The sequence below is a fragment of the Muntiacus reevesi genome, chromosome 13 (genome assembly GCF_963930625.1).
Source record: "Muntiacus reevesi chromosome 13, mMunRee1.1, whole genome shotgun sequence".
Classification (NCBI taxonomy): Eukaryota; Metazoa; Chordata; class Mammalia; order Artiodactyla; family Cervidae; genus Muntiacus; species Muntiacus reevesi.
In genome coordinates, this window is record NC_089261.1 from 6,265,477 (window position 1) to 6,286,549 (window position 21,073).

The window sequence follows — 21,073 nt, forward strand, 5'->3', positions numbered from 1 at the left end:
CAGTTTTGTCTGCCAAACCGGCACTTCTCTGCTCTTCCTTCTGTTTGAGATCATGGCCATCAGAAGAGTGGCCAGAACTTGGCCATGTGTCCAAGTGCTCCAGGGACTCTCTCTGCACAATCACAGGCTGTTTATCTGTTCATATTCTCATGTTCAGCCTCCATTTCTTTCTCTCTCGTCCCCAATACTTCATTTAATCTCTCTACACATACACGCCACTATGTAATAATTTATTTTTTGTGTTGCATAGGTTAGTTTTCCCACCTCGCACTTCCCTGAGCTTGTCAAGGATAGAGGCTGACTTCGTTTGGCACGATCTAAACCCCAGCTAAGGGCCTGGCACACACTGGTTGCACAGTGAATTGTTTTGAGGGTTGGTGGGCCCAATGGCCAGATGGATAAATAAGTAGCACCAAGGTTTATCTTGCTCTTCTGAATTCCTCTCAGGATTTGGTAATAGCAGGATTTAATTTATGTTTTTTAATGAACATAAGATATGTTTCAGTCAGCATCAAAGCAAGAGCAAGAAATCACCCAGTAGTTTGAACAGGGATAGATAGGCACTCTAACAGAGAATTGAATGAAAAGGGATTGGCTAGTAAGAATATTCTAAAGGGTATAGGAAGAGCAGATGTCAGGAGCAGTCACTACCTCGAGGAGGAAGGCCCTACCTCACCCCACCCTCGCTGAGGACTGGGATCTGGACTTTGTTGGAGAGGCACTGCCATGGCTTACCACAGAGAAGATGCTGCAAATCCACTCTCAGAATTTGCTGGAACTGTGCTCTTTAGGGTGCTGTGGGAAGCTGTTCACAGGGGGCTGTCCTAATCCACTGCAGAACCACCTAGGGGTGGATACCAGCGCCAGGTGATGGCCACTGGAGGCTGCTGGCTGCTGTATGCTGTGAAAGTGGGCTTGTGGAGAAGGCACCAGAGCTGCAGGAACTGGGCCCTGGAGGAGGCGCCCACAGGAGCCCTCTGAAGACGCACACGAGAAACAGGACGGCAGAACCGCTCCCTCCTGCCTGTCTCTCTAGTGCTGCCTACTGACAGTGCTGAGAACTATGCCCACTGGCAGAGGAATAATATTTAAAGGGCTGTGATCCATCGTCACAGCGCGGGCAGGGCAGAATGAATCTGGAGCATAGAAGCAGTAAATAAATGAATAACTGGCACACAGTTCATTTTATTCTTCTGATGTCATTTCTTTAAAATATAATACATGTAAAGATTTGTGTGACCACCACCGTGACCAGGATACAGAATAGTTCTGTAACCCAGAAAACTCCATCTTTTTATCATCATATCCTATACCTCCCTCTGCCACCACCCCCTGGCAACCACTGATCAGTTCTCTGTCAGTAGAGTCTTTTCTTTTGAGAATGTTATATTAAAAGAATCATACAGTATATAACCTTTTAAAACTAGCTTATTTCACTCAGCCTAAAGTTTTTGAGTCTTTCAAGTTACTGACTGTATCAGTAGTTCATTCCTCTTTATTACTGAGTGTTCCACTGTATGGATGTACCATGGTTTGCTTATCCATTCATTTGCTGAAGGCCTTCTGAGTTGGTTCTTGTTTGGGGTAGTTATGACTAGAACTGCTATAAATATTCATGGACAGTTTTTATGTAACATAAATTTCCATTTATTCAGGGTAAATAGGATAAATAAATTCTTTAGGGGTGGAATTGTTGGGTCATATGATAAACATATGCTTCATTTGATAAGAAACTGAGAAGTATTTTCTGTAATGACTATACCATTTTGCATCCACACCAGTTGTATATGAGGGTTCCAACTGATCTGCCTTGCTAGCACTTGATATTGTCAGCATTTTAAAATTTGAGCTGTTCATATAGATGTGTGTTAATATCTTGCCATTTCTCTAATGGCAAAATGACATTGAACATCTCTTCATATGCTTATTAGCCATCCTTTTATTTTCTTGGGTGAGAAAGAAAACTGTTAGAAGGTTATTCAGCTCTCTTGCTCACTTTTCAGATTAAGCTCTATTTTTTTGTTGTTGTTGAGTTTGAAAGTTCTTTATATATTCTAGATATAAGTCTTTTGACATATACATTGGTTTACAGATAAGTACTTAGTCACTCAGTCACGTCCAACTCTTTGCGACCCCACGGACTGTAGCCTGCCAGGCTTCTCTGTCCATGGGGATTCTCCTGGCAAGAATACTGGAGTGGGTTGCCATGCCTTGCTCCAGGGGATCTTTCCAACTCAGGGATCGAACCTCAGTCTCCCACACTGCAGGTGGATTCTTTGCCACCCGAGCCACCAGGGAAGCCCAGTATCTGGGTTACAGGCATTTTCCTGCAATCCACAGCTTGTCTTTTTCTTCTCTTAACAGTGTCTTTCACAGAGCAAAAGTTTTTAACTCTTATGACATCAACTTTATCAGTTTTTTTCTTTCTAGATCATGCTCTTGGTGAAATGAGACCAAGAAATCTGATCACAAGAATTTTCTCCCTTATTTTCTTCTAACAGTCTCATAGTTTAATATTGTTCTATTTAGATCTGTGATTGATTTTGTGACTTAGTTTTTCTATAAGGTGTAATATTGAGTCTGAAGTTTATTTTACAAGGTTCATTTCTTTGCATGTGGATGTCCAGTTGTTCCCAAGCTATTTATTGAAAAGACTTATTCCTCTGTTAAGTCGTCTTTGCAATTAACCTTTGTCTACAGTTAATTGTCCGTATTTGAATGGGTCTAGTTTTAGACTCTGGAGAAGGCAATGCACCCCACTCCAGTACTCTTGCCTGGAAAATCCCATGGACAGAGGAGCCTGGTGGGCTGCAGTCCATGAGGTCGCTAAGAGTCAGACACGACTGAGCGACTTCACTTTCACTTTTCACTTTCATGCACTGGAGAAGGAAATGGCAACCCACTCCAGTGTTCTTGCCTGGAGAATCCCAGAGACGGGGGAGCCTGGTGGGCTTCCGTCTATGGGGTCGCACAGAGTTGGACACGACTGAAGTTACTTAGCAGCAGCAGCAGCAGTTTTAGACTCTATTCTATTTCATTTATATATGTTGTTTTTGTTGTTCAGGCACTTAGTCGTGTCCCTACTCTTTGCCACTCCATGGGCTGCAAGCATGCCAGGCTTCCCTGTCCTTCACTGTCTCTTGGAGTTTGCTCAAACTCATGTCCATTGCATCGGTGATGCCATCCAACTATCTCATCCTCCATCATCCCCTTCTCCTCTTGACCTCAATCTTTCCCAGCATCAGGGTCTTTTCCAATGGTCTCTATTGTTTGTCCTTTTACCAATACAACACTATTTTTGTTACTGTGGCTTTATAGCAGATCTTAAAATCTGGCAGTGTCATTCCTCCAACTTTATTCTGCTTCTTCAAAATTGCTTTACCTGCTCTAGTTCATTTGTCTTTTTATATAAATTTTATTTTTTAATATAAATTTTAGAATTAACCACTGTATAGCTATAAAAATGGCTTGATACTTTGATTGGACTTCTGGTAAACTTGCAGAGTAATTTGGGAATTTAGTCTTGAGATCTGGGAACATGGTATGTTTCTTCATTTGCTTAGATTTTCTTTATCCACGCATCTGTCAATGGACATTTAGGTTACTTCCATGTCTTGGCTGTTGTAAATAATGCTGCTATGAACATTAGAGTGTGTGTATCTTTTTGAATTAGAGTTTTCATCTTTTTTGTATATATACCCAAGAGTGGGGTTGTTGGATCGTATGGTAACTCTTCTGCTTTTTAAGGAATCTCCATACTTTTCTTCATAGTGGCTGCACTAATTTACATTCCCACCAGCAGCGAAAGAAGATTTCCTTTTCTCCAAACCCTCTTCAGCATTTATTCTTTGTAGACTTTTTGTTGATGTCCATCCTGACCAGTTTGACATGATCCTTCACTGTAGTTTTGATTTGCATTTGTCTAATAATTAGTGATGTTGAGTATCCTTTTGTGTGCCCCTTGACAATCTTGTACATCTTCTTTGGAGAAATGTCTTCTTAGGTCTCCTGCTCAGTTTTTGTTTGGGTTACTGTTTTATTTTTTTATATTGAGCTGTATGAACTGTTTGTTTATTTTGGAAATTAAGCCCTTGTTGGCCACATCATTTGTAAATATTTTCTCCCGGTCCATAGGTTATTTTTTCATTTTATTTATGGTTTCCTTTCCTGTGCAAAAGCTTGTATGTTTGATTATGTCCCCTTTGTGTATTTTTGCTTTTATTTCTTTCACCTCGAGAGACTGACCTAAGAAAACATTGCTACTATTTTTGTTAGACAGTGTTCTGCTTATATTCTCTTCTAGGAGTTTTATGATGTCATGCTTTACATTTAAGTCTTTACTCTGCTTTGAGTTTATTTTTGTGTATGGTGTGAGGGAAATTTCTGACTGTTTTGATTTACACACAGTTGTCCCGCTTTCCCAATACTACTTCCTATCTTTTTTCCATTGTATATTTTTACCTCCTTTGTCTGAGATTAACTGGCCATAAATGTATGGGTTTATTTCTGGGCTCTCAGTTCTGTCCCACTGATCCATATGTCTGTTTTTGTGCCAGTACCACACTGTTTTGAATTCTGTAGCTGTGCAGTATTGTCTGAAGTCCAAGAGGGTTATGCCTCCACTTTTGTTCTTTTTCTTCAGGATTGCTTTGGCAATTCTGGGTCTTTTGCTATTCCATATAAATTTTAAGATTATTTGTTCTGGTTCTGTGAAAAATGTCATGAGATAATTTGATAGGGATCACATTAAATTTGTAAATTATTTTGGGTGATATGGCCATTTTAACAATATTAATTCTTCCAGTCCTAGAGTGTGGGATATCTTTACATTTCTTTGAATCATCTTCAATTTCCTTTATCAGTGTCTCATAATTCTCAGCATATATATCTTTTACCTCTTCGGTCAGGTTTATTCCTAGATGTTTTTGTTTTTTTGATACAATTTTAAAAGGGACTTTTTTTTTCTTTGTCATTCTGATATTTCATCATTAGCGTAGAGAAGTGCAACAGAGTTCTGTATGTTAATCTTGTATCCTGCTACCCTGCTGAATTTGTTTATCAGTTTTAGTAGTTTTTGTGTGGAGTCTTTAGGATTTTCTATCTAGAGCATCACATCATCTGCACATGATGACAGTTTTACCTCTTCCCTTCAATTTTATTTCTTTTTTTTTGGTCTGGATTGCTGTAGCTAAGACTTCCAATATAGGGTTGAACGTAAGTGGGAGAGTGGGCATCCTTGTCTTGTTCCAGATTTTAGTGGGAAGGTGTTCAGCTTTTCACCATTTACTGTTATATTGGCTGCCGGTTTGTCATAAATAGCTTTTATTATGTTGTGATATGTTCCCTCTATACCCACTTTGGTAAGAATTTTTTATAATGAATAAATGAAGAATTTTTTCAAATGCTTTTCCTGCATCTCTTGAATGGTCACATGGTTTTGTCTCTTGTTGTTGTGGTGGTGTACCACGTTGATTTGCATATGCTGAACCATCCCTGTGACCTTGGAGTGAGCCAGCCTGGTCATGGTGTGTGAGCCTTTCATGTGCTGCTGTATTTGGTGTGCTGATATTTTGTTGAGGATTTTTGCATCTATATTCATCAAAGATATTGGCATGTAATTTTCTTTTCTGGTAGTGTTGGTTTTGGTATCAGGGTGATTGTGGCTTCATAGAATGACTTTGGGAGTGTTCCCTCCTCTTCAGTCTTTTAGAAGAGTTTGAGAAGGATTGGTGTAAGTTATTTATATATTTAGTGGAATTCCCCTGTGAAACCATCCAGTCTTGGACTTTTGTTTTCAGTGAGATTTTAAAAAATTTTATTACAGATTCTGTTTCACTAATAGGGATTGGTCTGTTCAGATGATCTATTTCTTCTTGATTTACTTTTGATAGGCTGTACATTCCTAGAAACTTTTCCATTCCTTTTGGATTGTCCAATTTGGTGGTGTGTAATTTTTCATAGTATTCTCTTCTTTATTTATATTCCTGAAGTATCTGTTGTTATTTCTCCTCTTTCATTTTTTATCTTGCTTACTGGGTCCTTGCTCTTTTCTTCTTGGTGAGCCTTGCCAGAGGTTTGTCAATTTTGTCTACCCTTTCAAAAAGTCAGCTCTTGGTTTTATTGATTTTTTAAATTGTTATTTAATCTCTTTTACTTCCTTTATGATCTTTATTATTTCTTTCCTTCTGCTGACTTTAGGTTCTGTTTGTTCTTCTTTTTCTGTTTCTTTCAGATGGTAGGTTAAGTTGTTTATTTGAGATTTTTCTTGTTTTTTGAGAAAGGCCTGTATTGCTATGGACTTCATTCTTAGAACTGCTTTTGCTGCATCACATAGATTTTGTATACTTATGTTTTTATTGTCATTGTCTTGAGGTATTTTTTAATTTCCTATTTGATTTCATTGTTGACTGATTGGTTTTTTTTTAGTAACATGTTGTTTAGTTTCCATATAATCATTTTTTCTTATTTTTGTCTTTTCTTTCCATGTAGTTTCATGCTGTAGTGGTCACAAAAGATTGTTGAAATAATTCTATCCTCTTAAATTTGTTGAGGCTTGTTTTGTGTCCCAGTATGTGGTCTACCATAGAAGATGTTCCAGGTATGCTTGAAAAGAATGTATATTCTGAGCTTTTGGATGTAATATCTGAAAATATCAACTAAGTCTAACTGTTCTATTATGTCATTTAGGATCTCTGTTGCCTTATTGGTTTTCTGTCTGGAAGATCTGTCCACTGATGTCAGTGAGGTGTTAAGGTCTTCTGTTATTATTATATTCCCATCAGTTTCTCCCTTTGGGTCTGTTAGTATTTGTTTTATGCACTTAGGCACTCCTATATTGGGAGCATATATGTTAATGAGTGTAATGTTCTTTTCTTGTATTAATCTTTTTATTGTATGATGTCCTTTGTCTTTCCTTATAGCCTTTGTGTGACGTGAGTATCGGTGCATCCACCTTCTTGTCATTTCTGTCCCCGCCTCCCCACCCCGCCCCACAACACCTTTTATAAAACTTTTGGCTGCATGGCCTCTTTGTTGTGGCGTGCGGGCATCTCTCGTTGCAGAGCACAGAGCATCTCTCTAGAGCACATGGGCTTCTTTAGTCACCGCATGTGGGCTCTCTGACTGCAGTGTGCAAGCTTAGTTGTCCCTTGGTATATGGGATCAGTTCCCTGATGAGGGGTCTTACTCACGCCCCCTGCATTGGAAGGTGGATTCTTAACCACTGGACCACCAGGGAAGTCCCTGTCCTTTCTTTTTTAATATAAGCATTTAGGGCTACAAATGTATCTCTAAGTCTTTATTTATGTCCCACAAATTTTATGTTGTACTTAGAATTTTGTTCAGCTGAAAATATTTTCCTAATTTCACTTAAGACTTCTTGTATAACAGTTATTTAGAAGTGAGTTGTTCGGTTTCCAAGAGTTTGGAGACTTTCCTGTTGTTTTTTTACTTTCAAATCTAAATCCATGGTGGGTGAAGAACTTATTTTGCATGATTTCAATTTTTAAAAAACTATTAAGGTTTGTTTTATGACTGAGGATATGGTCTATCTTGGGGAATACTCACTATGAATTTGACAAGAATATGTATTGAACTTTTGTTGGGTGGAGTTTTCTCTGTCAGTTATATTCAGTTAGTTGATGGTATTGTTAAGTTCTTTTGTATCTTATTGATTTTCTGTGTACCAATTAATTCTGTCAACTACTGAGAAAGGAGCATTGAAGTCTCAATTTATGTACCTCTCTTTTCAGTTCTGTCACTTTTTACATCATATATTTTGAAGCTCTGTTGAAAGGTGAAAACACATTTAGAACCGTTGTGCATTCCTGATGAATTGGCCCTTTTATCATTGTGTAATGTCCCTCTTTATCCGTGGTAATTCTCTTTGCTTTGAAGTCTACTTGTATAAAAGTCTACTTGTTAACATAAGCACTCCAGCTTTGTTTTGGAATAATATTTGCATAGTCTATCTCTTTGCCTTTTACTTTATTCCTTCTAATATCATTATATTTGAGGAGACTTTCTTGTAGAAGCATTTAATTAGATTATTTTTAAATTCCATTCTGTCACCTCCTATATTTAGACCATTTATGTTTAATATAATTATTGATATGTGTGGGCTTATGTATGTCATATCAGTATTTGAATATTTGTTTTCTGTTGGTTCTTTGTTTTTTATTCCTCTATTTCCCCATTCCTGCCTTATTTTGGAGTTTTGAACTTTTAAAAAATTCATTTTAATTTATCTCTTATGTCTTTGACTGTCTCTTTTATAACTTTTAAAATAATTATTCTAGAGATTATAATATATATATATATACTTTTTATAGTTTGCAGTTTACTTGCTGTTGATACTTTATTAATTTGAATGAAATGTAAAAGTCTCATCACCATATGGGAACCTCTACCACCACACAACCCGCCGCCTGCCCCCCCCCCACCGCCCCCTGCTCCCATCTTACATTTGTCTTATATACTACATCTACTTATGTGAAAACTCCAGGAGACAGTGTGAGGAGAAGAATAGTCTATTATATTTACTCAGACATCTGATATTTATATTACTCTCCCTTCTTTCTTGATGTTCCTGATGCTTTCTTATGTCATTTTTCTTCTTCCATTAGCAATTATTTTAGAGTAGGTCAATTGACAGGATTGTTTGTGGCCTGTAACATGAGAACAGAGATGAGAGAATAAGAAAAATGGGGGGTTTTCTCTGTTCTCTCTGAGCTGGAAATAGAGAGCTTCTCCTGGAAGTCTCTGTTCATGCTGATGCCCACTTCTGCAGAGAAGGGGGGCTACAGAGAAGGGGGAGCTGCAGAGAGTTGTCTGATGGATTCTGCAGAGACAAAAAATGTGATGTTCAGTTGTGATTTGGTACCATTTTGAATTCTGATCTTCTTCCCACGTTTGCCTGATATTAACTTTTCATGTTCCTCAGATATCCTATTCCATGCAGTCCAGACAGAGTGTGTAGTTATATTCATTCAGAAAGATGGAGTGCTATGTGCTTACTCCATTTTACCTGGAACTAGAACCTGGCATAGCAGGATATTTATAACAAATATTTAATAATATTTATTGGGTAAATAAATGAATGAGCTATCAAACAATTGGTCCCAAACTCTGTCTTTAGCACCAGACTTGAATTTCTAAGTCTCCAGGCCTTTTGGAATGAAGACCATCTCAATAATAGAGTCAGTATCTGCACAGTTGGCATCACCATCACAGAGTCCTGTCTGCATGTTCATCATGTCCAAACTAAACCCATTCCTCTTCCACTGAAGACCAGCTCCTATTTTCAGTTTCTTTATTTGCCACCATGGGCTCATCTGCTATAAATTAACTGCTAGGTGTCTTTTATCCTTTTCCTTCAATGAGTTTCAGGCAAACAAGTTCTCTGTTTGGTGGTATTTTCCTCATAGTTCTCGCTTTCTCATTCACCACCTTTCCACCCTAGTTTACACATCTAGACTCATGAGTTAAGTTGGCCCAACCACAGGACAAGCAGAACCATTGTTGGTGACAGTAGAGAGCAAATAATGAGGAGGAACCAGGAACGTGGGGTCATGGCCAGGAATGTCCATTTATAGGGAGGGAGACGGGATTTGGGGGAGGAGGGAGCTGCTACCCAGATCTCCAAGCCTGAGGGCTGTGGAAAGCTTGCCTCACTTGGGGTGTTGAGACCCAGGCACACTGATGTATTAACACAGCAGTGACTCCTGAGAATTGGGCTCCCCGTAGGTGTGAGGGGACAACAGTCTCCTTCGGGCTTGGCCCTGGGCCTTCAGGGCTGCTTCTGAGCAGTGTGCTAAAAGCCACCTGATTTTCTCTCTCCGCCCCGTGTAGTCCATGTTCTCCACTCTGGGTCAGTTGTCTGCCTCTCAGACAACCACCCTGAGCCCACCAGAAGCCTGGACTGACAGCTCTCCACTGCCTTACAGGTTCAAGGCCCTCCCCCTCTCTCTCCTTTCTCTCCGCCACTCTTACCATCTCCTCCAGCTCACCAGGGCTAGTCCCTGGGCCCCAGAGAGCCCCCCACTCTCTTACCTCCATGCCTTCTCATACCATTCCATCCCCCGATTCCCACACACCACCCCAGTCCCTTCCTGTCTAAGCTGTCCTCCCAGTGCCTCTCAGATTCCGATGATTCCAGAGGGCTCTCGCACCCTCCCTTCCTTGACTCCAGGCTGACACCCTCCTGCCTCCTTCTTAACCCACCTTAGCCAGTGGTCACTGGTCATACTGGATGTATTGTACCTTGAAAGCATGATACTGTCTTCTGTCTGGCCTCTATGGCTCTTGCATGTAGATCTCGGTTAGTAATCCTTGTTGGATCAAAGTGAATGGAACCAGACCAGCTGCTGTGCCATCTCTAGAAAGTCTCTTAGAAAGATGAGAGGGCTGTGATTGTGATATGACAACCACTGATGGCAAGGCACTTGGGCTCCCTGCCGTACAGATGAGGCTCGCTTTGTAAATGGGAGATTCCCTTATCTGTGACATCACCTGTTTGTTTTTCCCTTTGGTGTTAATAACTCTGAAGGGTCAGGAAATAGGAAACAACCGCATTAAGCATGAAATTCTGAGGGCTCCGTCTGCAGCTGACAGGGAGAGCAGAGCTGCAAGATATTGGAGGCTGATGCCGGTGCAGTCGATTCTTCTCCCCTTTGCAAAGCACCAAGTGACAAGCAGATTTCTCAGCTCCGAGCAGGCCGTCATGTTCAGATGATAAATGTGTCCCTGGACAGAAGAGCTTGTTGAGTGATATTTACCAGGGTCTCCATGAAGGGCCCTGAGCTCCCAAGGGAGCATTTTCAACCTTCAGCTGCTGGCCTGGTCGACTGACACCCGTGGGGTGGCAGGAGGAATAAAGCTTCGTTCCCTGCTCTCCAGCCGGGTGGACGCAGGGTGATTTGTTTAGGTGGCTCGGAAGTTTACTGGTTCGTCTTGTTTCCTGTCTTCATTCCCTCCCTTCCCTGTCAAAGCCCAGCGGAGAGAGATGGAATGTGCCAGAGGCTTGGAACCTCAGAGGGGGAGGGGTGGGAGTCAGGCCTGGCTCCACCGCTGAGTGCTCCTGGGCTAGCTTCTCAGCTTCTCCAGGCTTAGAGGAGATGACAAGAGCTGCCTCACAGGCTTGCTGTACAGATGAAATCACATCTGGCCAGAAATACCCTGCATGTTGTAAGATGCTCTCCGGTGCTGGCGTCGTTGACCCATTCTTCCTTGTACACCTGCTGTGTGCCAGGCAGTGTGCTGGGTTTGAAGGGCCGGGTTTAGTTGTGGGGCCGGGAGGAAGTCGGGCCAGTAATGCCTTGATCAGCCATTGGTGTGGTTCTGGGGTGAAGGAGGGTCACTGGCTGAGAGATCACACCTCTTTGCCATCTCTGAAAGCTGTCCGTCACCCAGCACTTCTCTGGGGCTCAGCTCCTGGGATCCCCTCCCAATGGTGGGGCGTTGGTGTGACCTTCTCCAAGGAGCACGGCAGAGTAGGGCTCCGGCGCCTCATGCCAGGCTCTGCAGAGAGACAGGACCGACAGGCACACTTGCACGCGGGCTTTGTTGTAGGGAGTTGGCTCACACAGTTGTGAAGGCCAAGACGCCCCGGGTCTGCTGTTGGTGAGCCAGAGACGGAGAGCCGGTAGTGTAAGCTGCGGGGCGCCCACGTCTGAGGTGGGAAGCGCCACACCCCAGCTCCGGGGCGGCGGGCGGGAGGCCCCTCTCACTCCTCTTCTCCTCCGGTTCAGATGCTCAGCGGGTTGGATGGGGCCCACTGAGCCGGGGAGAGCAGTTTGCTTTCCTCAGTCTAGATTCCGATGTTAATCTCACCCGGAAACGCCCTCACAGACATACCCAGAGGAACGCTTGGCCGGGCACCCCGGGGCCCGCTCAAGTTGACACCTAAAATGGACCCTCTCATCTGGGCTGACGCTCAGGTAGAGCCTTCAGGTGTACTAAGTGGCATCACACGGTGCATCTCGTTGGCCCCAAGACGACCCGGGGGAAAGTCCTCCCCTTCTCTGTCCTGTGATCCAGACGCCAGGGGCTCATCGGCCTGGCTGTTCGAGGCAGGCCGTGTTCACCCTCACCCTCGGTGCGCCGAGCTCTTCTCTCTGGCAGTGGGTCTGTCCCTGCCCAGGTTCTACTTCTCCTGCACGCGAGCAGCTTATGTGGCTGGTCCGTCAGTCTGTCCTGTGCCTCCAGCGCTCTCTACCCTCCACCCGCCTCTTAGGCAGCAGGAGCTTTAGACACAGTTGCCGTGCGGGCTGGAAGTCGCCTGTGAGCGGACGTCACTGCATTTCCAGAGTCTGGAAGCACCCGGCGCTGAAGGAAGGCGGGGCCCCACACGTGGAGCCGCCTTTGCTGAGCCCCAGGTGCAGTGGCTGGGGTCGCGGTGGGCCTGGGGGCGGCCAGCACTCCCTCGACACGTCTGCGACCACACGAGCTGCATCTGCTTGGTCTGTCAGGGCCACGGGACACGGCTTTTACGTTTAATACACCCTCTCTTATTTTACTCAGACTGGTGAATCAAGGCAGTCCTGAGTACTTCTGTTTATTTAAAACCCATAGTGAGATGCTCTTTTGCAGTCTGTCATAGGGGAAATACAAATTTAGTAATTCAAAACTTATAACATCTTCATGCTGACCTTGGAGTGGGCTTTAATCAGCTGTGTTTCTCAAGCCTTCATTTCAGCAGTCCCCCTCTGCCTGGCCTTGCCGCCACTCTTGGGCATGTCTGTGTCCTCGTCAGGAAAAGTGCCTTTAGAGGCAGCGCATCCCCTGCCGGGTGTGGCGCCTGGCACAGGCAGGCGCTTAGTTACTGGTTCCAAGCTGGAGTGGGCCGGAGCTCCTGCCACACCGCGCCCTCGCCCAAGCCCTGTGCTGGCGGAGCGCCCACTGGCCAGCAGGACACAGCAAGTGGTGCCATTCATTCAGCAAGGGGCGATCCCACACCCCGTCCATGCGGGGCACAGGCCGGATGCAGGGAGTGCAGCCCGGGCCCCGGTGCAGCCCCTTCCTGAAGAGGGTTTGCAGCCAGGGGCAGTGCTGGACATGAGCAGGAGGACTGTGGGGAGCAGGAGGGGACACGGGGAGCACGAGGGGATTCGGGAGGAGCCGGGCCACACTGGAGCCTCGGACGGGGCCTCGGAGCAGGCCTGCAGCACTCAGCACCTTTCCCTGCTGTTTCCCCGCAGGGCCTGTGCCAGCAGCGAGACCGAGAGTGAAGCCGGAGACATCATGGACCAGCAGTTTGAGGAGATGAACAACAGGCTCAACTCAGTCACCGACCCCACTGGCTTTCTCCGGATGGTTCGCCGCAACAACCTGTTTAACAGGTGCGTGTGGCCCTGCCTCCTGGGTGGTGCAGCTTCTGTGACCTTCCAGCTGCGTGGGCTCGTGGGATGGGGGTCTGCTGGGGCAACTGCGGTGCTCTGGCCTTTGGGGTCACAGCAGCCCTCCGGGTCGGGGGAGGAAGCACAGCTGGCCTGATGTGACTGTCCACGTGGCTGGGTGGGAGGCCCAGGGGACAGTCGGCCGCTCCCTACCGTGGCCTCGGGGCTGATCTCCCAGATGCCAGGAGAGGCTGCACAGAGAGCCGCATCACACACTTTCTCCCTGGCCAACTTGTGCCAGTAGCTCACAGCCAGGCCCTGTGCCTGGACCTTTCTGGTCTGGGGCTGAGGGAGGCCAGGGGAGCAGATGCCAGCATTGCCGGGGAGGAGCCCATTCCCTCCCGGGCCTGTCTCCACTACTTGACCAAAGTACTTGGCATTGAGATGAGCCAAGGTTGAAATTGCCAGCCGGCGCACCCCTGTGTCTTTGCACCAGGGGTGCAAGCTGAGCTGTGTTCAGATGAACAGGGGAGGTGGTTGGGGTTAAAGAGCACTTGTCCCGCTGTCACTGGTTGGCAGCACCTGGGAGTCACATTTGGAGAAAACCGTTCCAGAAAGACCTCCTGGACGCTGAGGCCCCTGCCTCTGCAGGGTGGCCGGGGGAGCGGGCGCACGGGCGGGAGTGACCGCTGTGGGGGGCCACTGGGCCCTGTGTGCTCCTGCTCCAGGCCCCGGTTTCCTCCCATTATTGTGCTGTCAGGGTGACAGACGCGTGTTTACTTTCCCAGGGGTGAGTCAGATGGGATGGGAGCCAGGAGCCAGGGCTGAAGGGACTGGCGTCTGGTTGACAGGAGGCCATAACCCCAGCTGGTTCACTCCCAGTTTCCTCTGTAGCCCTGTCCCCTTCACAGGTGCCGCTCGGGGCTCAGATTTCTTGGAAGGGACAGGACCAGGCGCGAGGAGGCGTGGGGTTGAGGCTGACTCCATCCTCAGCCTCAGCTCCTCAGGCTCTGGGGTCTCTGCCAGTGCTGCCATCCCTGGTTGTAAGCTAGGGTGCGAAGAGCGCAGGCCTTGGGTCTGGCCTTGTCGCATGTAAGCTGTGGGACCTGCGGCAGGCGACTTCACCACTGTCAGCCTTTTCCTCGTCACTAAAGTGGGAACAAGCTTCCTACTTTGCAGGGTTCCCTTAACATGGAACTACAGCAGCTAATGTATGAACAGCACACGCTAGGCTTCGGAATGTGCAGAAGTCTCGTAGGTGTGCTGACTTTCTGCTGCCTTGAGTGAAGTGGGAAGGACACTGTTAAACTTGGATTCTCCCGATGACGTGGGTGGATAGACTTTGGAGGGATGAGGTGTGCATGTGCCTGTGCAGCAGCTGTTGACCGCCCCAGGTTGCGGCCTCACCCGCCCTTTCTCTTCCTGTCCCACCTTGTGTCGTTTGTGTGAGAGTGCGCGCCAGAGGCCGCTGTCAGGCGTCCGTGGCCCACCTGATCTCAGGCGCGCCCATGGACAGGAGCCCCTCCTCAAGGGCCTTGGGTGCTGGGCAAGGAAGGTGTACCCGGTGTCCTAGCTCATCATCCCTGGACAGGAAGGGGTGTGAATTTTGTATCATGGAGTTGCTTGCTTTGAGAAAACGTTTGTTGTCACTCCTAGCAGCTCTGAGGTAGGTCCAGTGAGCCCAGGACCACGGTTAGCTCACTGGTTCATTAAACAATGCGGTCAGTGCCTGCGGCCAGGCCGAGGATGGGCCACCCTGAGGCTGGGAAGGGCTGCCTGGCCCGCAGTGGCTTCACTGCCTGGCTACTGTCTGGCCAGCTCCCTCGTCAGGTCTGCCCTGCCTAAAGCCTCGAGCCTGCCCTCAGGAAGATGCCGGGAATGGAACTCCTGCACCTCTCTGCACACCTTTTCAGTCCTGGCCTCCTAGAGGCTTCTGAGGGCAGATCGGAGGAGAGGAAACAGTCTGTTTTCAGCTTTGGTGCTGGGTGCCACAGGCCTCTGCTGTCGACCACAAGTCCAGGAAGGGGGGTGCTGGCCTCTGTCCGTCCTAGCGGCCCACAGAAGCAGAGGTATCCTGGTTAGGACGGTGCGGGTGCTTGCCACCTTCCAGCCCAGCCATGGCTCTTGCAGCTGAGGGGCATACACAGGCCAGGAGGGTGGAGACCTGCCGCCCAGCAGGTGCAGGGCTGTGTTTCTGGTCCCACCTCCCAGCTGTCTTGACCTCGTGGGGCCCCTGCAGGCCTTTCTCTCTGCCCCTTCGTGACCAGGAGGTGGGGCTGGTGTGTCACTGGCTGGGACGGCTGAGAAGTGGCTTTTCTGCAGACCCCACTACTGTGGGGGCTTGCGGAGCACTGGTCCCTGAGCCCGAGGAGGTGAGGTGGCAGCAGCCGTGGGTATAGCAGCACCAGGTCCCCGCGGCAGGGCCCTCCAGCTCTGTGATTCACGGGCTGCTGGCCCTGTTGTTCTGGGTGGTTCGCTGGACTGGTTGGGGATGAGGCTGCTGCGGCAGATGCAAGTCAGCTGAGACTTGGCCTTAGAATTCTGCCCCTCCCCTCCACACACTGCACAGCTTGGTCTTTGTTCTTGAGGTCACCACAGCCACTGTATTTCTTCTTGCCTCTGCACTTTGGCAGAAAACACAGTTGCGTGTTGAGCCCCGAGCAGGCACTGCTAGCGAGGAAAAGCAAGGAGTCTCTCATTTGGCACCTGGCCCTCAGGTCCCCCACTGGGCAGAGCAGCAGTGCCCAAGGGGCCTCTGCCCCTCGTTTTGCAGAATGCTTGAGAAGTTATGCTGGAGGCTGGAACGCCGGTGTGCATGTATGGGTATGCATGTGTGTGGGTGTGTGTCTGAACCTAGGGGCAGTCAGCAGATCACTTTTCCTGAAGAAAAGAGGAAGAGGAACAGGATATGCTGTCTACTGCTCCAGGATTCTGGGTCCCAGGCCGTGCCCTGGCCTTGCAGGTGCACCCAGCCAGGACCCACTGGGGCCAGTATCCCAGAAGGGTTCTGACTGCTATTGCCACTGTCTTTGCTCTTTCCCCTTCTGGCAGTGTGTGTGAGGTAGGGGGTAGGAAGGGACTTTCTTATTGCCCAGATGTCAGTGGTTAGAACCAAAGTGGAGAGCAACAACATGTCGAGGTTCCTCCTTCTAGAGAGGGGTCACGATGGGGTCAGAGCCCTCCCTCAGCTCTGTAACCTCCAACTAGCACCCCAATCACCCCCACAAAAGGGTTAATTGGCAAATGAGACTCCTTGACCTGGTCGGGGTCCCCCAAGAGAGTCAGTGACAAAGACCAAGGGTCCTGCGGGAAGAGAGGTGGCGCCATCATCCCGGGGGACCAGCCTCCCATGACCGGATGGGAGAGATTAAAGAGAGGCCCCCATGCACGGCCCGCGCGCCCATGTCAGTGCTCCGACGTGGACCTTCCTGATGGGTGGGTCACATGGGCCCAGTGGCAGGGCCACCGTTAGGACCCATGTCTCGCCAGCTCCACAGACAGAGCTCTGGCTCCCAGACCCCAGCCGTCTAAGGCTCCCTCCAGCTGGCCACAGCCTTTGCCTGAACTCCTCCAGTGAGCGGGAGCTCACCGCTTCTGAGGTGGTGCCTTCTGTCCTTGGAAAACACTAACTTGGCTCTGGGGTTTCTTTGTCAATGAATGAGACTCCACAAGACTCCACAGGTTTGTGGGGTGACAGGTCCTGTGTGGAACAGGACCCACAGATCACCCATGGGAACAAGGCCCTTTGGAAAGGGTGTTTCTGTGTTAGCATCAGCTGGGCAGGCCACACACACAGTGACCTCTTCTCTCTATCCCTGAGTACATCGTAAGCCTGTCCCCCTAACGCCCAGCTTGGGCCCCTAAAGGGGTCAGCAGGCAAAGCCTGTGTGAGGCTGGCCTGGGCATCGGGTTTTCCTAGGTGACCCGCCGCCCCACCCCAGACTGGGCTGTGGAGCAAAGAGCAGAGTGGGCCGCGCCGCAGTCCCTCAGGAGGGCTGTCCCCAGCCCCTTGGTGGTACGTGTGTCCCAGCCGTTGACCAGCCTTCCCGGGAGAGCCTGCGAGCAGGAGAAGCGGAGCCCCACGCGGCCCAGGTTTGTCTCTGGACTTGAGAGGAGTCGCGTCCCTGGAAGGGCAGGGGTCTCTGCCTGAGCCCACCCCCCGAGGGAGAGGCCAGGGAGCGGGCAGTGGGTGACGGGGGAGGGGAGCAGGCAGACAGCACCGACAGCTTATTGAATAAGTACTTAAAATGCAGCCTTTGACAGCCTTCACCTCCCCGTGGAGACAGCCTTCATGTGAGGATGTTCGTGGTGGAGAGTCACTGACTGCTTGAATATAATGGGTTCATCAATTAATCTTTCCACTGGTACCTTAAAACCCAGGCACTTGTTCAGATCTCAGGCTGGCCACCTCCCGTTCCCTCAGGTCGCAGTTCAGAGCCCCTAGGGGATTTTTGGAGCTCCTGGCAGGGCCGAGGTGGGGAGGAGGAGCCCAGTGGGTCAAAGCAGCAGATGCCCGTGGAGCAGGCGCTGAGCCCTGCCTGCCAGCACCGCTCCCAGCTCCTTGAATGTGGGGCAGGAGGCCCCCTGCGGAAGGCTCATGAGGGGCAGGAGCAGGACCCCCGACCCCAAGGCCTGGGACCTTGCTGCTGTGAGCACAGACAGGAAGCCTCCTGAACTGGCCACTGGAAAGTGAGAACCTGTGATAGAGACCTCAGGGCAGGAGAGGAGCTGTCTGAGCAAAGGTGGGCAGCACCTGGAAGGAGCTCAGCACTGTGGGGCCCTCCTTCCCCCCTCCCTCGCCGCTCCCTCCCTCCCCCCTCCCTCCCGCTCCCCCCTACCCCCACCCGCACACCCTGGCCTGTGCACGTCCTGCAAGCAGACCGAACACGGTGCCCAGTGCAGCATCTGTCTGTCGGCGATTCCAGACGGGCGCAAGGGCTGAGGCTGTGGCAGCGCTGGGCCCTGGGCTCCCGGCTTCCTGATGCCTGACTGTTGAGAGCCGGTGGGGCCCTGCCCCTGCCCTGGGCCTCCGGGCCTCAGGCTTAGAGTCTCCGTTTGGAGCCTTCCAGGGACGGGCATGTGTCCGCCGGTCCAGGCCCACCCCAGCTGAGGCCCCCTCCCTCCTGTGGCCCTGAAGTCGGCAGGGCCCCCGGGGAGTGTTCCTGGCTCAGCTTCCATCTTGGCCATGCGTGCACGGGGTCAGGTGGGAAGGACCTGAGTGCTGGCAGGGAGTTGAGAGCAGCGCGGAGGACCTCCAGGTGCGGGGAGGCAGCGGTGGGGCCCCGCCCTGCGCCTCCTCAGTCAGCCCGCCCCTCCCTGCTGTCAGAATCGCCCCCGTGCTCTGCCGGTCCCTGTCCCTCTGCAGAGGAGGGTGGCCTGGCATAGAGACCTCCAGGTGGAAGTGGAGCCCCGGTCCCTGCAGGTCTCTGGGATGCGCCAAGCTTAGGTTTGGGTTCCTCCCTCCTAGCGGAGAGACCGGCGGGATGGACGGGACCTCAGGGCCAGGCTGGCCACCTCCATCCCTGGGGTGTTCGGGCCTGGCGGGGCCCTTGCTTAGTCCTACCTCTCGGGGGCTGAGCCCTGCTGCTCCATTTCTGCTGCTCACCTAGCTCCGCGTCTTGACTGAAAGCCTGAGAAATGTGTGTGTGTTGGGGTGGGGTCCCACCACGCAGGCTCTGCATGTGCCCTCAACTCCCCTCCTTCATGGGCCCTGACTGGAAGCCAGGGCAGCTAGCCTGGTGCTGAGAGCGGCACTTGGGGCCGAGACTTCCAAGTGCGCATCCCGCAGCGTCTCCAGTGTCCCCGGGCGCCTGGCAGGCCTCGGGTGGGGCCGCGTCAGCGTGTGAGCCGGCGTGAGTTCCAGCGCGCAGGGTCTTCTGCAGCCGTGCGTTATAAATCCCCTGCTTGGCGAGTAGATCTCTTCATCCCCGGGGAGATTCACGAGCCGCGCGTGCTGCCCAGGCCGCCCGGCATTTGTCATCGTTCCAGAGACTTAAACCACCCCGGCCTCTCCCTGCCCCGGGGCGCCTCACACCTCACCTCAGAGCTCTGCGGAGGGCGCCGAGCCCAGGCGCTCCCCAAGCCTGCCAGCCTCCCGGCCCGGGTACCGCTCAGTGCCTCTCCCATCCCGTTAGCACACAGATGGCCGTGCCGCAGAGAAAACGAGTATTTCTCCAGAAGCAGGTTAATAAACATCACCTAAGGAAGGAGCTGATAAAGACCGCGGCGCGGTGTGAGAAAACCCTCCGTGCTGTGCTGAGGGCTGGGCTGTTAGCCCAACTGGCGCCCCGGCAGCGAATGAGGCCTCGAGGACGGCGAGCTGGCGCCCCCTGCTGGAGCCACGTGGCGGCGCGGCTGCGAGTCCCGGGAAAGCCCTCCTTCCTGCGCCCGCGGAGCAGCCGCCCACCGCGGTCAGGTCACCTTTGTGAAGCCACTCCTGGGGGGTGGGGAGCAGAGGTGAGTGCAGGGGGCTTAGCGTGTCCTCAAGGCTGGGGGGACACAAAAAACGGCTCCCCGGCAGGTGGGAGCCCTGACCCTGCCTGCCCGGCAGCCTCCTGGTCTCCCTAAAGTGGGCTCTTCATCCCTAGGGGAGGGGCGGCCCCGCCTCCTGAGCGGTGATGTGGGTGTGGCGGGCCTGGTTGGAGCCTGAATGGGGGTGCGGCCCCTTCCGCAGCTCACACGCTTGTCACAGGGGATGCGTCCACCCTGTCAAAGCACCCTTACCCCATCTGAGTCCAGATTGCCGAGGCAGAGAGAAGTCAGCCAGGCTGCTGCAGAAACCGAAGCAGTGCAGTCGCCGAGGCCCCAGCCCTGGCCGAGCGCCCGCGGTGCGAAGGGGTCACTGGCTGTGGTGACATTGCAAGACAGTGGGAGCAGGGAACGGGCCATCCCACACACCCGCTGACACTTGTCAGCCACTCTGGCCGGGGCTCGGAGCCGGGCACCGCGGACACATCCGCGAGGCCGACTCTGCCCTCGGCCTGCACGAGCAGCTCAGTGGGGGCTCGGCCGTGGCTGTGTGCTGCGGCCCAGTGAGAGCGGCCTTCGGTCACTGTGAATGTCAGATGTCCTAGTAAAAACAGAAGCCGCACACACAGGGAGCTAGTTGACTGCAGTCTGTCCCGGCCAGCGATGTGGAGGTGAGGAAACCACTGCTCCCACCTATGACCCTGGGCGGGAGGGGGGGCGGTTTCCTAGCCTGAGACCTGCCCCTGGAAGTGTGCAGATGCCCAGAGAGTGTCCTCCGAAACCACCACTGAAGTGCCACGGCCAGCCACGTGTTTACCAGCCCTGACCAGAGACCTGACATCAACCGGCTTCCCCCCTCAACTGGCCAGGGCTGGGGGCACCATGTCTTAGCCTGGTCCCAGTTCTGGAGCCCCGCCAGAGGCCTGCAGGGAAGGGTGAAGTCCTCGGGGCCTTTCTCTGATCAGCCTTGGAAGGAACTGGCCTGGTGGAGTTGTTTTCCTGTTCAGGCACGCCTGGTGCTGAAGGGTGTGGGCCGGAGCCCAGAGGCCAAGCCGCCCAGCCCACTCACCCTAAAGCCCCACCCCCCTCCACTTCCCTCAGTGCTCTGTCCCTGGCACCCCACTGTTCCACTGCCAACATGGGTACCTCGCCCCGTGTTGTTCCTGGCCTTGGAGTGGCCTTTCCCGCCCTGTCCCCAGGTGGGCTAACCCACAGCAAGCAGTCCTCTTTCCAAGAGCCCGGCCTCCGCTCTGTGTGACCAGCACAGTCTC

The 21,073-nt window shown here is 50.7% G+C and overlaps 1 protein-coding gene across 4 annotated transcripts in view; it reads left to right on the forward strand.

Annotated features, from left to right (window-relative positions):
• The window catches only part of TTC28 (tetratricopeptide repeat domain 28), a 599,164-nt gene that overhangs the window by 552,331 nt on the left and 25,760 nt on the right, over nt 1-21,073 (forward strand). For all 4 annotated transcript variants that reach the window (XM_065904566.1, XM_065904567.1, XM_065904568.1 and 1 more), the window contains one exon: nt 13,197-13,337. In XM_065904566.1, coding sequence (XP_065760638.1) covers nt 13,197-13,337 — 141 coding nt within the window. The remainder of the gene's footprint in view (nt 1-13,196; nt 13,338-21,073) is intronic.